The sequence below is a fragment of the Dasypus novemcinctus genome, chromosome 9, assembly GCF_030445035.2.
Source record: "Dasypus novemcinctus isolate mDasNov1 chromosome 9, mDasNov1.1.hap2, whole genome shotgun sequence".
In the NCBI taxonomy this organism is placed as follows: Eukaryota; Metazoa; Chordata; class Mammalia; order Cingulata; family Dasypodidae; genus Dasypus; species Dasypus novemcinctus.
Window position 1 is genome coordinate 26,664,403 of NC_080681.1, and position 15,137 is coordinate 26,679,539.

General features: G+C 40.3%; 1 protein-coding gene across 2 annotated transcripts in view; it reads right to left on the minus strand.

The window, feature by feature from the left end:
* The window catches only part of SNX7 (sorting nexin 7), a 111,611-nt gene extending 98,138 nt beyond the window's left edge, over positions 1-13,473 (minus strand). The window contains exon 1 of one of the 2 annotated variants that reach the window (XM_004471694.3): positions 13,294-13,473. In XM_004471694.3, the coding sequence (XP_004471751.1) occupies positions 13,294-13,473 (180 nt within the window). The remainder of the gene's footprint in view (positions 1-13,293) is intronic. The other variant, XM_012530331.3, reaches the window with a different exon arrangement.
* Positions 13,474-15,137: the final 1,664 nt, after the last annotated feature.

Consider the following 15,137-nt stretch of genomic DNA (forward strand, 5'->3'; position numbering starts at 1 on the left):
CCATAGCCCACATCATTTCCCCCCTTATGCCAAAGTTTAACTTGCTAGGCTTTGGCATAATTATTGTTGGAGCTATGAGGTGGATGGCTGTTTGTTGTTTTGACTGATTACTTTACTTATCAATTTTCAGTGTAGCATCCAGGAGCCTGTTCCTAGAAGTTTAGAAGTTTTCACTCCGGACAGCAGAAACCTCTGCAGTCATCCCGGGGCCTCCAGCGCCCACGTAGATCTCCAGCCAGGCTCCAGATCTATCTATCAATCTTGTTTCACCCTTAAAGAGTTTACACCTTTAATCTTAAAGGGGTGTTGAAGGGAGATGATCTCTATTCTGTAACTGCTTCTTGCTGGCCATGGGCTGTAGTCATTGCCTAACAAGGTGTAAAACTCTATTTTATTTTAACTGGAGGAAGATGGAGCTGGCCTTCTGCATGAAGTTGGATGAAGTTTTCATATGGTTAATAAAATGTTCATTCTGAAAGAAACAAACTTAATTAAAATTTTGGAATACCTGGTTTTAAAAGAGGACATTGGATTACAGAGGTAGGCAAGGTTAGGTGCCTATAAAGATGGCACCCCTTTTTAAAAGCTGGTGGGAACAGTATATATATGTATTTTTTTTTCCTAAGTTATTTATTTTTAGAGAGAAATTGCAATAGATACTTAGCTTTGTTTGAAGACACATTTCAAGCTGTTTAATGATTGGCACTCATGTGCTCTGTCAGATGCTCCTGGTGAACTGGCACCCTTTGGGCAATTGGTTTCATTCAGGATTAGTACACCAAGTTGGAAATTTTCTTAGTTTTTAGCTGTGGGAGTGATCAGAACTACAGAATAAAGGTTTTTTATATTTTGGTTTTAATTGTACAATTTTGACTGTTCAATATGAGACTCATTATTAGCAAGCAAGCCTCATTTTTGCTACACAGTAGAGTAGAATAGTAAGTTGACTGAGCCTGGCTGAGATTGCCACCTTATTCTATAGACATGTTTATTAACTGTTTAGAAAATGAATTTACTAGGAATCTAACATGTCTAATATACTTTTGCACTTGGTTCAAAATAGAAAAGATAATGTTATAATTATTAGGCATATATTTAGTACAGGATAAAAGTACAGTACTTAATATTAACTAATGTATTACTTAATGCATAAGGATTCAGAGTTGCAATTAATAGTTTCAAGTTTCAGGTTTGTAATACTTTACATGTTATCTCTCCATGCGAGAAAGCCATAATGCCAATTGTGTTTAAGTTTTACTTACAGTATCCTGGTATCATGGCTCCACTTAGCATGTTCTTCACGCAGTGAGCAAGTCGCAGCATTGTTGATCCTAGAGAGAGTTTCCAGTATTCTACCAGCCTGGTGCACAGTGCTCTCTGGCACTATGGAACAGTGCCAATCTGGAGGTGATATCCATTGTACGCTTGGCTGTACCGAGTCATCACTGGCTGCTGCAGGAGCTTGAAACTGCATTGTAGTTTCCTTTGACTTCAGGAGCAGAACCAAAGGCTTATATAGCAAATATTTCTAATTGAGGGGTCAGTGACCAGCCTAGCCAATAACTCACATGGAGAGGCAACCTGTAATGTATTCAAGGCCTGGTTTGAAAGCACAAAAGAGTTTGACAATGTTAAAGTTTATTCCTTGTTTTTATATATATTTTAAACAATTTAATGCAACACATCATATATCAAATGACTGTTTACTTACACAATTTTACCATGAAGATAATAGTAGGTATTTTACTTTAGTAATTGAGGGAAAAAACTATTTTTCATTGTTAATTTAAAAACAGAAGATGCCCAATAGAATCAAGATAACTTTTATTACTATTTACTTAATTATGCACCTTGTGGTGGCCTTCGGACAGGTTTTATTACCACAAAGTTATTCTTTGCCACCAATACTAATCCAAGTTTTTAGTTAACAATGACTTCTAGAGCTAGACTTTTAAACATTTTTAGTTTGGAAGATGTTTTACAAACTCTTTATAATTGACTACAATCACATTGACTAGTTATCTTACGTTTAAATAAACTTTTTAAATTACAATTATTAACCAAAGAAACTTATTTATTTGAGAGTATATCTACAATCTTTCTTCTTTAGCTTAATTTCATTAACGTGAACTTACAATTTTTATTACTCTAAAGATTTTGTACATATAATGTTAATTTAGTTAATGGTTAATTTATAAACTATGGGAGATTACACTCAAGCTAAATAAAATTGAAACCATTATAGTTTATGAAAGGAATGTTCTCCTTTTTTTTCCACAGGAAGCTAAAACTTCTTTTCTTTAAGTTATGAAAATGAATAATTTTTAAAAGCATACTGACTACCAGGTTTCAAAACACATTACACAATTACCTAATTTGTTTATTCATAATCCAGGAAAGATTTCTCCATAGTTTTTATGGACCTTTTTTTTTTTTCACTTACTGAAATTTGTCAACAGAGCTACTAATTACCTTTTATGGCTGTTAAAAGGTTTAAACTGGGAAATTACAGGGCAAACTGATTCTCAATTCCCCAGCCTAGTAGATAGGTTTCATCTGCCACACCTAGTCTCGCCCTCAAAGCTCTTGCAAAGAGGAGTCCCTTTCCCAATAGTTCCTATAATCAGATTTTTATATGACTTTTTCATTCTGCTTAGTCTAATTTGGGTTCCAAGAATATTTATTCACATATAACTGCATATTTAATTTTTAACAATTTGAATAGAGCTCTTTTAGGAATTTTCACTTGTTAATTTGATATTATTATCCCGATGTATGAAGATATACACTGAGCAAGTAGGCAGGCACAAAGAGAGTTAGACACAGAAACACAACTCAGTGATGTTACTTATAATTTGCATTATTTTATATGCCATTTAATTTAATTTTGGGTTTTAGAAATATATATTATTTATATAACTGCATATTTAACCCCAACAATTTGAGCAAATAAGCAGGCATGAGTAGTTTGACACAAAAACATAACTTAAGTTACTTAAAACTTCCATTTTCTTTTTTACAAAATAAGTGTGACTGCAAAATATTTCAAAGACTCCTGAAACTTTTCTTAATTTGCACTATGACTGTGCAGTTTTACACTATGACCATGCAGTTTTACACAAGAATTTTGTTTCTTAACTAATGGCTTGTAACCAAAATGTTCCCAATGTTTTTAACACAATTATCTTTTGTTTCAGAACTTTATATTTTACCTTGAATTTAACAGAATTTTGGATAAGCAACAAGATTAATTCTATGTATATTCGCTGAGGCTATTTGAAGCCTCAGGGAGACAGACTGGTTTCTCTCATGAATTGCCACTCTTAGCAACACTGACAGTTAAAGCAGGAGACTTCCTTTATTCCCCCCAGTCCTTGGAGATAATAAAATTCCAGAGGTCGTTTAACCCTAAGGGCTACAGATTCTACCAGGCAGCAATTTAGTTTACACTTGGATTCATGAGAGAAAGCAGGGTTACTAATACCAGGACAGGAGACAGGGATGTCCCAGCCCTTCTCTGGACTGTAGGGGCAGAAGCTATTATGAAATAACCATAGGCAAAGGCAAGGGGTGAGGTTAGGCTTGAAGTAACCATAAATGAAGGTAAGGTTAGTTTAGAATTTACACTTACAATAATAGTTTCAGGTTAAATTCACTCAGTTATAATTTCAGTTATTATTTTTCCGCTGTTTTATAATATAAATGCATCTATAAATGATCTTAATTCTTAGTTAGAGTTTTCATTAAGTTTTAACCTTAAGGTGAATTGGATACTTTTATTAATTAAGCTACAAGAATTTTATTAGTAACAATCTTGTGAAGTTCTGCCTTTTCTTAGTACCAAAACAAATTCTCATCTGCAAGTTATGCATTTAATTTACCAGCAAGAGAGTATTGGCATTTAAAGATTCATTTTAAACTACTGTTTTTACCTTTTTTACCGTGAATTCTTAGCCGCCAGCAACTGACAAAAGCCAAACAGATTTTAAAGTGGCTTTTCATTCCTTTTTTTTTCTTCCTCTGTAGTCTCACAACCTTGAAGTTCCCAGCCCGATCATTGAAAAGGCTATCAAGTGATTAGAGGTCTATTGCTTCAAGTGGTAGGCTCCTTTCTTCAGACAAGTTTACAGTTCTAAAACATTTTAAAGTATTTTTATAGTCTTACAGAGAGAGAGAGAGATTCAGAAAAGTAAAGAACCTGGGCAGAATGCAAATGTATTTTTGGCTTTTGACACCCTAGGGAGGGAACTTTACTGCATTTACTTTGATTCTGTTTTTCATCCCCTCACCTTCCCCCTTCCAGGCAATCGGGGACACAACAATCAAATAGGAATGCAGCTTATGAATAGAAGGTGTGGACTCACTGGAAAGGGGCTAGCCCCTCCCCCCTTTCCAGCTTTCTGCCAAAATGGGCAGACAGAACCTACTCAATCAGCACCCCTCCCAGGGACCCAGCCACCCTGACTGGGGCAGCCCCAACAAACCCGGATGCGTGGCGCCGACACTGATGGCCTCCAAGCCCCAGCAAAGGGGCAGACCAGAGATGAGGCAGCAGAGCAGCGCAAACATCCAGACTCCACAAACATCCAGACTCCTCAGTTTTGCCCCATAATCAATTCACCCCCTTGCCAATGGCAAGGGAGGGTTCCAGCTCAGTTAAATTCCACCACTTTACATAATCCCAGAACTCCAACACCAATATTGAGCTGACACAGACAGAAGCACAAAGGTCACTAATCTGACCCATAAATTCTATATATTTGTTTTTTTCAGCATGGCTCCCCCTGCAGCCATCACAAACCTTAGAGGGAACACTTAACATTAACATTTGCTATAAAGCTAATTCATTCACAATTCAGCACCATAACAAAAGATTCCAGCTAGACCTTTTTCACTGTTTAACTTTACACCCAGACCAAGCTTCACTAGAAAAGCCGATCCATTTTCCTGTAACAAAGTTTTTTAAGAATCCAGACCAATTTCCAGGATGTTAGGACTCGAACCTATAAACAGCCCTTTCTATTATAATCAAGCCTCCACTCCTTCAGTGGATATAAGACTAGTACCAGATTCTAACATGCAGTTAGACAACCCCAAAACACCAGGCTTTTTCCCATTTTTTTTCTCCAGGACATTAGGACTTGAACCTATAAACAGGCTTTCTTATTAAAATCAAGCCTCCATTCCTTCAGTGGATATAAGACTAGTACCAGATTCTAACATGCAGTTAGACAAACCCAAAACACCAGGCTTTTTCCCAATTTTTCTCCTTTTTCCAGACCTAGAGAGAATGGCTTCCCCCCAATTTTCTGGGGCTACTAAGGTTCTCTCAGGAGGTGATCAGCCTCCCCCTCCCTAGCAATTAAAGCTAGGGTTCTCCAGATTGTGCACACCGGGGAGTCTTACCTTCTTTCATGTTCGGAGTTCTTTTTCGTTCCCAGAATCTTTCTCTTCAGACCTTCCGTTGCCCTCGATTTTCGTCGGGAAGATTCTGGTGGAGCCCACATCTTTTCTGGATTAAATTTAATCCAGGGGCACCCAGATTTGGGGTTCACCGAGTCCTCCCGGCTTCCTCGGGGATTTGGAAGGGGCAGCAAAATGCTACCATCTCAGGCCTTTGTTTGCAATCCCGGGAGAGCCCCCAAAATGTTGTAGAATTTGATACTAGGTTCAATTATTTGTGTATAGAAAGGCCAGGACTCAGGAATGATTTTGAGAAGGAAAAATGGTTTATTGACAGTCGGCTGGACTCGGGAGCTTTCTGTTTCAAACCCAAGCCCCGAACAAGATTTTTGAGTCCCTTTTATACAGAAAGGAAAGGCCAAATGGTCCTTTGTTTCAGTTCTCAATAGGCTTGAATTAGCATATATCTTCCACATCCTAGGTAAGCTTTTAGCATGGACTTCATATATTCTAGATAAGCTTTTAGCACATTTGGTTTGCATTTTCCCTGAATATTTAAAGTTTATAGACTTTGCATTGTTAAACTGTTTCCTGGGACTGGAGTCATTGCCATGGTTACCAAGGGCAGGACTGCAGCCTCTTACTTTTCCACACCCACAAGTCAGGACAGACAGCTTAGGTTAAGGTTATCTCTGAAGAGACAAAGAGCCTCCCACCCATAGCCCACCTCAGTTTGACTGATCATTTTTTATTACTATTAAAGCTAACACTGTTATCCAGCCTAACTGATATAGATGGTGTCCAAATTATCTAAATAAAACAGACAAAATATTTTAAGCACATAACTTTCCCCTGTTTATTGAGAAAGCTATTAAAAAGCATCTTTAAAGTAAGTAACTGAATGTTTATTTTAGCTTTTTGTCTTATATCCTCTTTGGGAAGTGAAGGATATAAATCAACATATATACATAAAAAAGATAAAGTTTACATAGTGTAAGTAAGGGCACTACTACTATAGCTATGCCTCCTGTTCATCACGCTAGTCGCCTGCAAGACTGGCTGTCAGCTTTACGGTTGTGCCAGACATCCTATTTGGAATGGCAACGATACAAGCAGACTCCACCTATAAACTCAAAGGAAGAAAGTATGCTTTTCGGTGTACACAAGTTCAAATCTGGAGTCTTTGGCATCACATTTCCCAAATATTTATAAAATATTTGTCATAATTTTCCCCATTGTCCTTGACCAAGAAATACATAAAATACAGTTGTCTCCAGATAATGGAATTATAGTTCCCTTCCCTATGGGCTCCCACAGGATTCGGTTTTTCTTTTGTCTATACAATATCCAGTCCCCTTTCCAAACATAATGTTGGCTATAGTTCCTGCTGGTGTTTGTCCCTTTCTGTATCTGCCTTTCAATGTACACTGAGCTACCTAATATCCACCACTGCATACCTTTCTTATTAGAGTTGGTTTCCATTGCTTGCAACCAAGGTCCCAGTCTGAGACAGGCTGTTAATAAAAATAAAATCATTTATTTTTCCAACTAAAAAAAAAGATTCCTAAATTACTTCATTGGATTTTTGATGTTTTGTGTTTATTTCTTTTAACATAACCTAAATAGGTTTGCCAGCATTGAGGTTAAACACAGCTTTGTATCATCCAGCAATAATATTTCCTCATCAATTATTAAAACCATTTTGTTATCATTCTTTTGATAGAAAACAACAAATATAAAACAAACTGAATATACTAAAAATACTGTTGACAATTTACTGTGCTAATTGGGTCTACATTTATGCCATTCATTAATGTATTTATTCCACCTTCAAGGAGTTTAATCTAATGAAGATAAAGAAACATTCTAGGTTTTAGAAAAGACAAATAACTATTCTAAGGGAAAATGTATTACAAGATTCAAAACACTGTTGTGGGGAGCACAGATTGGGGAGATGTTAATTCTAACTGAGGAATGAAAAAGCTCTTAGTGAAAGGTAGCTTTATATTGAGTGATTATTAAGAGAAAGGATTTTATTTTGTTGACCCAGCAATAATTACAGAGAAGTAAAAAAAATACAGAGTAATCTCAGATAGTTACAAGTAGACCAACCTAGATAAGTGTTTCTATTTCAGAGTTTTTTAAATTGCAAGGTGCTGTTCAAACCACTGGGGAATCCTATTAAAATACAAATTCTGATACATTGGGTATGGAGTGGTCTGAGACTCTACATTTCTAACAAGTTTACAGGCCATGCCACTGGCTCATAGAACATACTGTGAGAAGTAAGGCTCCAGAGGGGAGAGTGGTGAGGGAGAAGGCAGGAGAGTCAGGAAGCATCTGATCACCAAGAACCTTGAATAGTAAAATGTGACAAGATCTCAGGCTCCATTTCAACATAGTATTCCAAAGGAAAACAAGGTAATGGCAGCCACAGATGAGATAATATCCCTCTGTCATCATCTGCTATCAGTTATTGTAGCGTTTGATATGGTTACGAATTGCAAAAATAGATAGTGGATTATGTTTGTGATCTGGTCTGTACCTGGGCGTGACTGAGTTATGACTGGGGCTTTGACTGGGCCATGTCATTAGGGTGCTGAGTCCCCATCCCTTGTTGGGTTGGGACTCACAGATAAAAGGCATGGCAAAGGACAGAGTTGAGGGTTCTTAATGTAGGAGTTTTGATGTTGGAGTTTGATGGTGAAGTCCTATGCTGGTGCCCAGGAAGTGGGCACACAATGGAAAGAGAAGCAAGCTCCAGGAAGAGAGGAACCTTGAACCCAGAGAGAAGCAAGATCCTGGAGGGGAGGAACCCAGGAAGCCTGAACCCTCGCAGACATCAGCAGCCATATTGTTCCAACAGGTGAAAATAGACTTTGGTGAGGGAAGTAATTTCTGCTTTATGGCCTGGTAACCGTAAGCTCCTACCCCAAATAAATACCCTTTATAAAAACCAACCAATTTCTGGTATTTTGCATCAGCACACCTTTGGCTGACTAATACAGTTATAAATTTCCCTTTTAAAGTACAGAGTCTGGGATGGAACTATGGAAGTTGTATGAACAATTCAGATTATAATAAATACTTCCTCTAACCTTGAAAATATGGTATTTGTTTATATTCAGTATCATGTTACTTGTGTTTATTGATCTTTAAATCAACCAAAACCCACTAAAAATGTACATAAAATGTTCCTATATCAGGTCTTCCCAAATTATTGCACCATGTACTATGCTGGTTATTCTTCATCTTCATACCCCCAACTCCCACCTATCTATTCTTTGTGCCCTCCAAAGTTGACCCTGGTGGATGACCATCACTTGCACAGGCTGCCCTATAAGAGGCATGGGCAGCAGGAGAGAAAAACAGGGACAGAATTCCCTGTTCCCTCCCTGGTTTGGCCCCATACTTCTGGCAGTAGCTACATTCCTTTATAGATAATATTCCTGCAGAAGTGGCCCCTTTCCCACAGTTTCAGCCTCTCTGGATTCGAGCAACAGTATTTGTATCCTTTTTCCTTTAGAACCAGGGTTAGTGATGCTTTTTGCTATTGTTAAGTTTCTGAGTGCTTCAATATCCTTTGTTTGTTTCTTAACCCTACCTACCCTTCTGTAAATAGTCCCAGTATTAAACCCTCATCATTTTAACCACTAGATAGAATTCTGATTCTTAACAGGGCCATGACTGATACTGGCACACGAGAGCAATGAAATAAAAACTGTTCAGAGAATGAATCTGAAAAAATTACTAAGCAGACCTCCAGTGTCTTCTTCTAAGTATCTGATAAAATTGTTGAATAGTTCAATTATATCTCTCCACTACTATGTTGAATTTCCAGATTGACAGCAATCCAATATGCATAGGGCCCGGATGTATAAACAACTACAATATATTATTCATTCAACAATAACCTTTCCCAAAAATACAAGTGATTTGTTCAAAAGCTTTGCTCAAATAAACATGTTCTTTGTTATACTTCTGATCTAACATTAAAACAAAATTCTCCATCATTCTTATAAAACATATTAGCCTCTATTGATCACTTCTTTTCAAAGTATTGATAAACAAAACAGCAAATAATTCACTCTTTGGTTATGCTAGAGATTGAAATTAAGGTTACTGATCTATAAGCTCCAGAACTTCCACTTTGCACATTATTTTAAAAAAAGAAAATTTGCCTGCCTCTAGTTTTTAGGGCACCATTTCTATATTCCATGATTTCTCAAAGATCATTAGTAATGTTAAGGACCATTACATTTGCAAGTTCCCTACTTATCCTAGATGATATATATCTCATTTTATGGTCCTGAATTCCTTTAATGAGGACCTAGTAAGGACTATCATTAACTTCGTACTTGCTAAGCATTTCAACGCTTTTTTGAGATCTCTTCACATATACTATGTTGCAATTGCTATGTTTCTTCTACAAATTACAATATATAATAAAAATAAAAGCAATTTTTTTTCCCCCCAAAAGAATTTGTTTCCCTTTAAATGTAGAGAAACTGGCCCTTTTCCTCTAGTCAAATTATTTGCAAACCTCAGCTCATTTTGGCCTCCTTGTCCTAAACTATTCTTACGATCTGTATCTTTCTTCTTCTTTTTTTCCTGTATGTGTGCGTGTATCATTGATTATGTTCTCCTATGTTCCAATTTCTATTACCTGGTATTTAAATCAACTCAAGAGACTATCTCAGCATACCCGACAATGTCTTTAGATTTGGCATCATTTTCTCCTCAGTGGATTCTTTGAAAACTCAGAACAACACTTTTGTTTTATTTTCTATCTATGTCAGTAAGGCCTGACCCTGGTTGCATCTTCACCTTCTTGTTGTGTTTTATAAAAACTGAGGACACACAGAGAGAAAGACAAGACACAGAAAAGGGAGCTGCCATTCTGACCCAGCCATGTGAGAGAGAGGACTCCAGGTTCGCCTACAGCTGCAGAAAGACAGAGAAGCCCTGAGAAGCTCACAGAGAGATGCCTGACTGCCCACAACTGAGCTCCAGGAAAAAGCAGAGAGACCAGCAGACCCTCCATCCTGCCTCACCACGCCGCAGGACTCCAGGACCTGCTAGCCTATGACCTTTGGTGAGAAAGCATCTCTGATGATGCCTTGATTTGGCCATTTTCACAGTATCGAAACTGTAAGCTTTTACCTCAAATAAAATTCCCATTATAAAAATCAACCCATGCTGGTAATTTTGCATTGGCAGCCCTTTGGTAAACTAATACACCATCCCTCTTGGTTTATTTTACCAGTTTGAGTTTCTGCCGCATGTTCCCACCTATACTGTAAGACTGTGATAGCAAGAACTGAATCTCACATTTCTTTCTCTCCAAGAACACTAATGCCACACCTTACACAAAATTATCGAACATGTATTGCATGTACTTGTAGTGCAGGAAGAAAAGGAATAACAATAAGTCAAAATTCCTACTCTAAAAAGCTTATCATCGTAAGGGACGAGTAGTACAGATATACAAATAATATAAGAGAAGGGGACTAAAATGTGAATGGAAACCAAACATGAAAGCAGCCAATCTCAAAGTACTAAAGAGTAACAATAGTATAAATCATAAGTAATTGTGAGATACCCCAGGGTAGGTTAGACAATGGTAGAGTTCTATAAACAGCATGCTAGAAAAGAAGTGGTGCCAAGAGTAGGCCAAATGGAGGGGAAATTTTTTAATTTGGCTGTCAAACTGTGGTTAATCGTAGAAAAATTCAAATTACTGAAATATAAGCAGGTAGCTTATTTTAAATTTTTCCAAATATTCTTTTCAGACTTTAACCAAGAGTTTATCTTTACCTTATTCTATGTAGCCAGTTTCTACAGAAGTGGTTCTTACCTTTTTCTAAGTATCCAACACATCTAGTTATACAACATTAACAAGAAGGTGGATCCAGGTTTTGTAGGCCTGAAGCCTACACAGTTTGAAGGGCCCCTTTAAAAAAATAATAAATAAATAAATAAATAAATTGGGAAGCGGACTTGGCCCAGTGGTTAGTGCGTCTGGCTACCACAAGGGAGGTCCGTGGTCTCCTTGACCCGTGTGGAGCTAGGCCCTTGCGCAGTGCTGATGCGGGCAGGGGAGCCCCGCACACAAGGAGAGCCGCCCAGCGCAAAAGAAAGTGCCGCCTGCCTAAGAAAGGCGCCTCCCACACGGAGAGCTGACACAACAAGATGACGCAACAAAAAGAAACACAGATTCCCCTGCCGCTGACAACAACAGAAGCGAACAAAGAAGACGCAGCAAATAGACACAGAGAACAGACAACCAGGGTGGAGAAGGGGAGAGAAATAAATAAATAAATCTTTAAAAATAAATTAAATAAAATTTAAATAAAATTTAAAATTAGGTGAAAAAGCAACTTTTTACTTAGAATGAGAAAAGAAATCTCAACTGATGACTGGAATCTTGAAGATCTAGATTCTTTTCTTCTGAGAGAGCTTTAGGCAATTTTCCAGAAATTTTTCTGATCGCAACCTATCATTCTTTTCTGACCTAAAACATCTACAACTCCGAGCAGCTCCCAACACCTTCAGAAGGCTAAGCAAATGAACAGCTCCAAAGCTTAAATTTCATTAGCTTCACATTAGATCCGACCCTGAAAACAGGACTATTAAAAACAGTGATTCTGAAAAGTGGACTGGGACACTTAGAATCTGAGAAAAGAGAAATCACATGACAATTTTAAAACAGTCCCAGATGAGCCTGAAAATAATTGCCCCTCCTCCTCCCCATGTTGGAAGTTTGACAATGTACATACAGAGCCTAATATTCATAGGCTATTAGTATCTTAGAAGGCAACGTAAAGAAATGACAGTAATAATCACCTGGCCAAGTGCTCTTAATCATTTAACTCGAAGTAAAAGGACTTCTGCCAGAATATGCTTGTTCTAAGCTCGGTTCATTCCCGCAGAATAAAACAGGGGTTGCTTTCTCTAACACCTCAAGGTAACATTTAACCATTGCACTGGCTTCTCAGCAATTAATACAGTGTTTTGATCTCAAGTTAGTCTTTCACCCACAGACACTTGAGAAACTAGAGTGCCATTCAACAGTCTGGTAAGAAGGTATTTTTCTTTTTCAGAACCCTTCCGGAAATTACAACCACCAGACTACAAAACACCAAAAGTCTGCGACCAAACCCTCCTGAGTCAATTCCCCTGCATAGTACAAGCCAAGAGGGGCCTTTGGTCCTTGTTTCCCGGTGAAAGGGAAGAAAACGAAAGCAGGTAACTGTAGGTAGGGTGGCAGAAGCCACCATTGGAAGAAAAAAAAAACCCTTAGCTCCGCTGCGAAGGGGTTTCCTGATGGATACAGGAACCGTTTTCTCCTGTTAAGGGGCTTTCTTCGCACTCATTCCTTCTGATCCTGACTCCTACCATGGATGCCACCCAAGTTTCAAGGCCACAACTAGCAACACTAAATCGAGAGTAATTCCCCTAAACTCCGGCGATCCGTCCCCAGAATTCAGGGCTGGCCGCGCCCGAAAAGAAGCTGGCTGGGGCGGGGACAGTTTCGAGCCACCCGCCTCCCGGCTCGGAGGGAGATGTCAGTGTCAGAGCAGAAAGAGGAAAGGGGGGCGGGGTGGAGAAATCACAACTTCGCAGAGCGCACGGAGCCAGCGCCGCGCCGCGGGAAGGTCGAAGTGCGGAGGAGGGAGCAGCCGAGGTTCAGGGCCGCTCGGGGACGCAGTCCCGCGGCGGCGAGAGCGCCCCGGCGGGGTCCGGGCAGGCGGAGGGGACCCCACCCACCGCCGGCTCCGAGCCTCGGCTCCGAGCAGGCGAGCGCGCGGCAGGCGCCGCCAGCCCCGCGGCGACAACTCCCGGAGTAGACTCGGCAACTTTCTCGGGACGCGCGGCCGCCGCCCTCACCTTACTGAACACCTCCAGGTCGTCCTCGTCCTCGTCCAGATCCAGCACCTCGGCCTGCAGCAGCGCGGGGGCGCCGCGGCTGCCCGGGAGCGGGGCGCCGCCTCCCGCGCTCTCGGCGCCGGCGCCCCCAGCCGGGAGGCCCGCGGAGCGCGGCCGCGGTGCCGGGCGCTCGCCCTCCATCCCGAGAGTGCGCGCCCGGCCCGCCGCCGCCGCCGGCCCCGCTCCCCCGAGCGTGCCCATTGGCTCCCGGCGGCCCGCGCCTCCCGGGCCGGCCCCGCTCCAGCCCCTCGCCCGCCGCGCAGACGCGGAACTGCCCGGGCGCGGGCCGACCCGGGAGGGGCCGCCGCGGGGCGCGGGTGCATCCCCACCTGGCCTGGGGCCTGCCGAAGGCAGAGCAGGGGCCGGAGCCTCGGATTCCGGCCGGGGTGGGCAGGAGGACGGCTTCCTCTTAGAAGAAGGGGGGCTTCAAGGGAGGAGGTGGTCCACCTCGCCGTGACCCGGCCCGGGGACCGCGGAGCGAGGTTTCCGTTTGGGGCGGAAATCTAGGAAAGAGCAACAGAGCCTATAGTCAGTTTGGGGGGGATCCGTAGCGAGCTTGGAAAGCTGCCTGCTCGTCCCGCCGGGAGGAAAGACCAACATTCTTTCCTGTATTTAATGGTTGCCTTTCCTCGTGGTTGTGATTTTCGAGTCCTTTCCTAAGGCTAATGCAAAAATAAAAGACATAAAATCCTCCTCTGTTTTATGATCGATTTTTGACCCAGTGACTGGACTGTGTGGTCATTTCACAATCGATCAAGGGAAGTTGAGATTTAAAAACTATTTTCAGCCACTTTACTCCTGGAAGTCTTCCTGAAGTTAATGAGCAAGAATGTCACCAAGAACCAAGGACAACGTTGGACGTTGCTACCAAGAATTAGTGCAAAGCTGAAATCATTTAGCTGTTCATTTCTTATATATTTAGAAAAAACAAATTCCAAAAATAATGGAAAATCAAATGCAAAATTGATACATTTTTAACGATCTTTATTATTTACTCCCTTCAAGGCACTTTTTTCCCATTGCCTCCCTCCTAGAAAGAATGTCTAACGAGTTAGGACATAGGGAGTAGATTACGTCAGACCTGATTATATTTCTACAATTTTTCCTGCCAAGATATTTAGTGTAATGTTTAAAGATTTCAGCTTTAAAAAATATTGAAAGAAATGTGTAGAAATCTCTATGGGAATAAGAGACTTTCTCTATTTCTGATTAGAAGGCAAGGCTACAATAATATGTTCCTCTTAACCATTCATATGTACCTCGCATTGGTTTTAGTACATCTACCCACCTCTCCCGTCAGACAGGTCTTGCTGCCCCATGAACATCCAAAGGTATTCCTCTATTTTATGGTTCCTGTACCCAAAATGCCAGCCCCTGCCCATCCTTCAAGAATTAGTTATTTATAGTCCCAACTCTTTCAAAAAGATTTTCCAAATGACGGTCTACTAACCAATTGAGCGATTAACTTTATTCCATCTCATAGCTTGTATTTGTTTCATGTATATGTCTTATTTTCCTTAGTAACCTAATGTTAGGTCAGGGATCACATTATGTATTAATAAACCACTATATCACCTGTAATCACATAAAAAGTTTCTGCCAAGATCTGTAAGGAATACAGCTTATTAAAAGACTTTATTGTTTCCTCTCTAAGCTCATTCTGGCTAGTCAGGGAGATTCAAGGTTTTCTAATCACAAGATGAACCAAGAAATACTTAAGGATACAAAGTCACTAACAGAATTGCCAAGAAACATAGAGAACAGGCTCAAAAATGGGCAGAACAAACCAAGGCTACTCAGCTTGT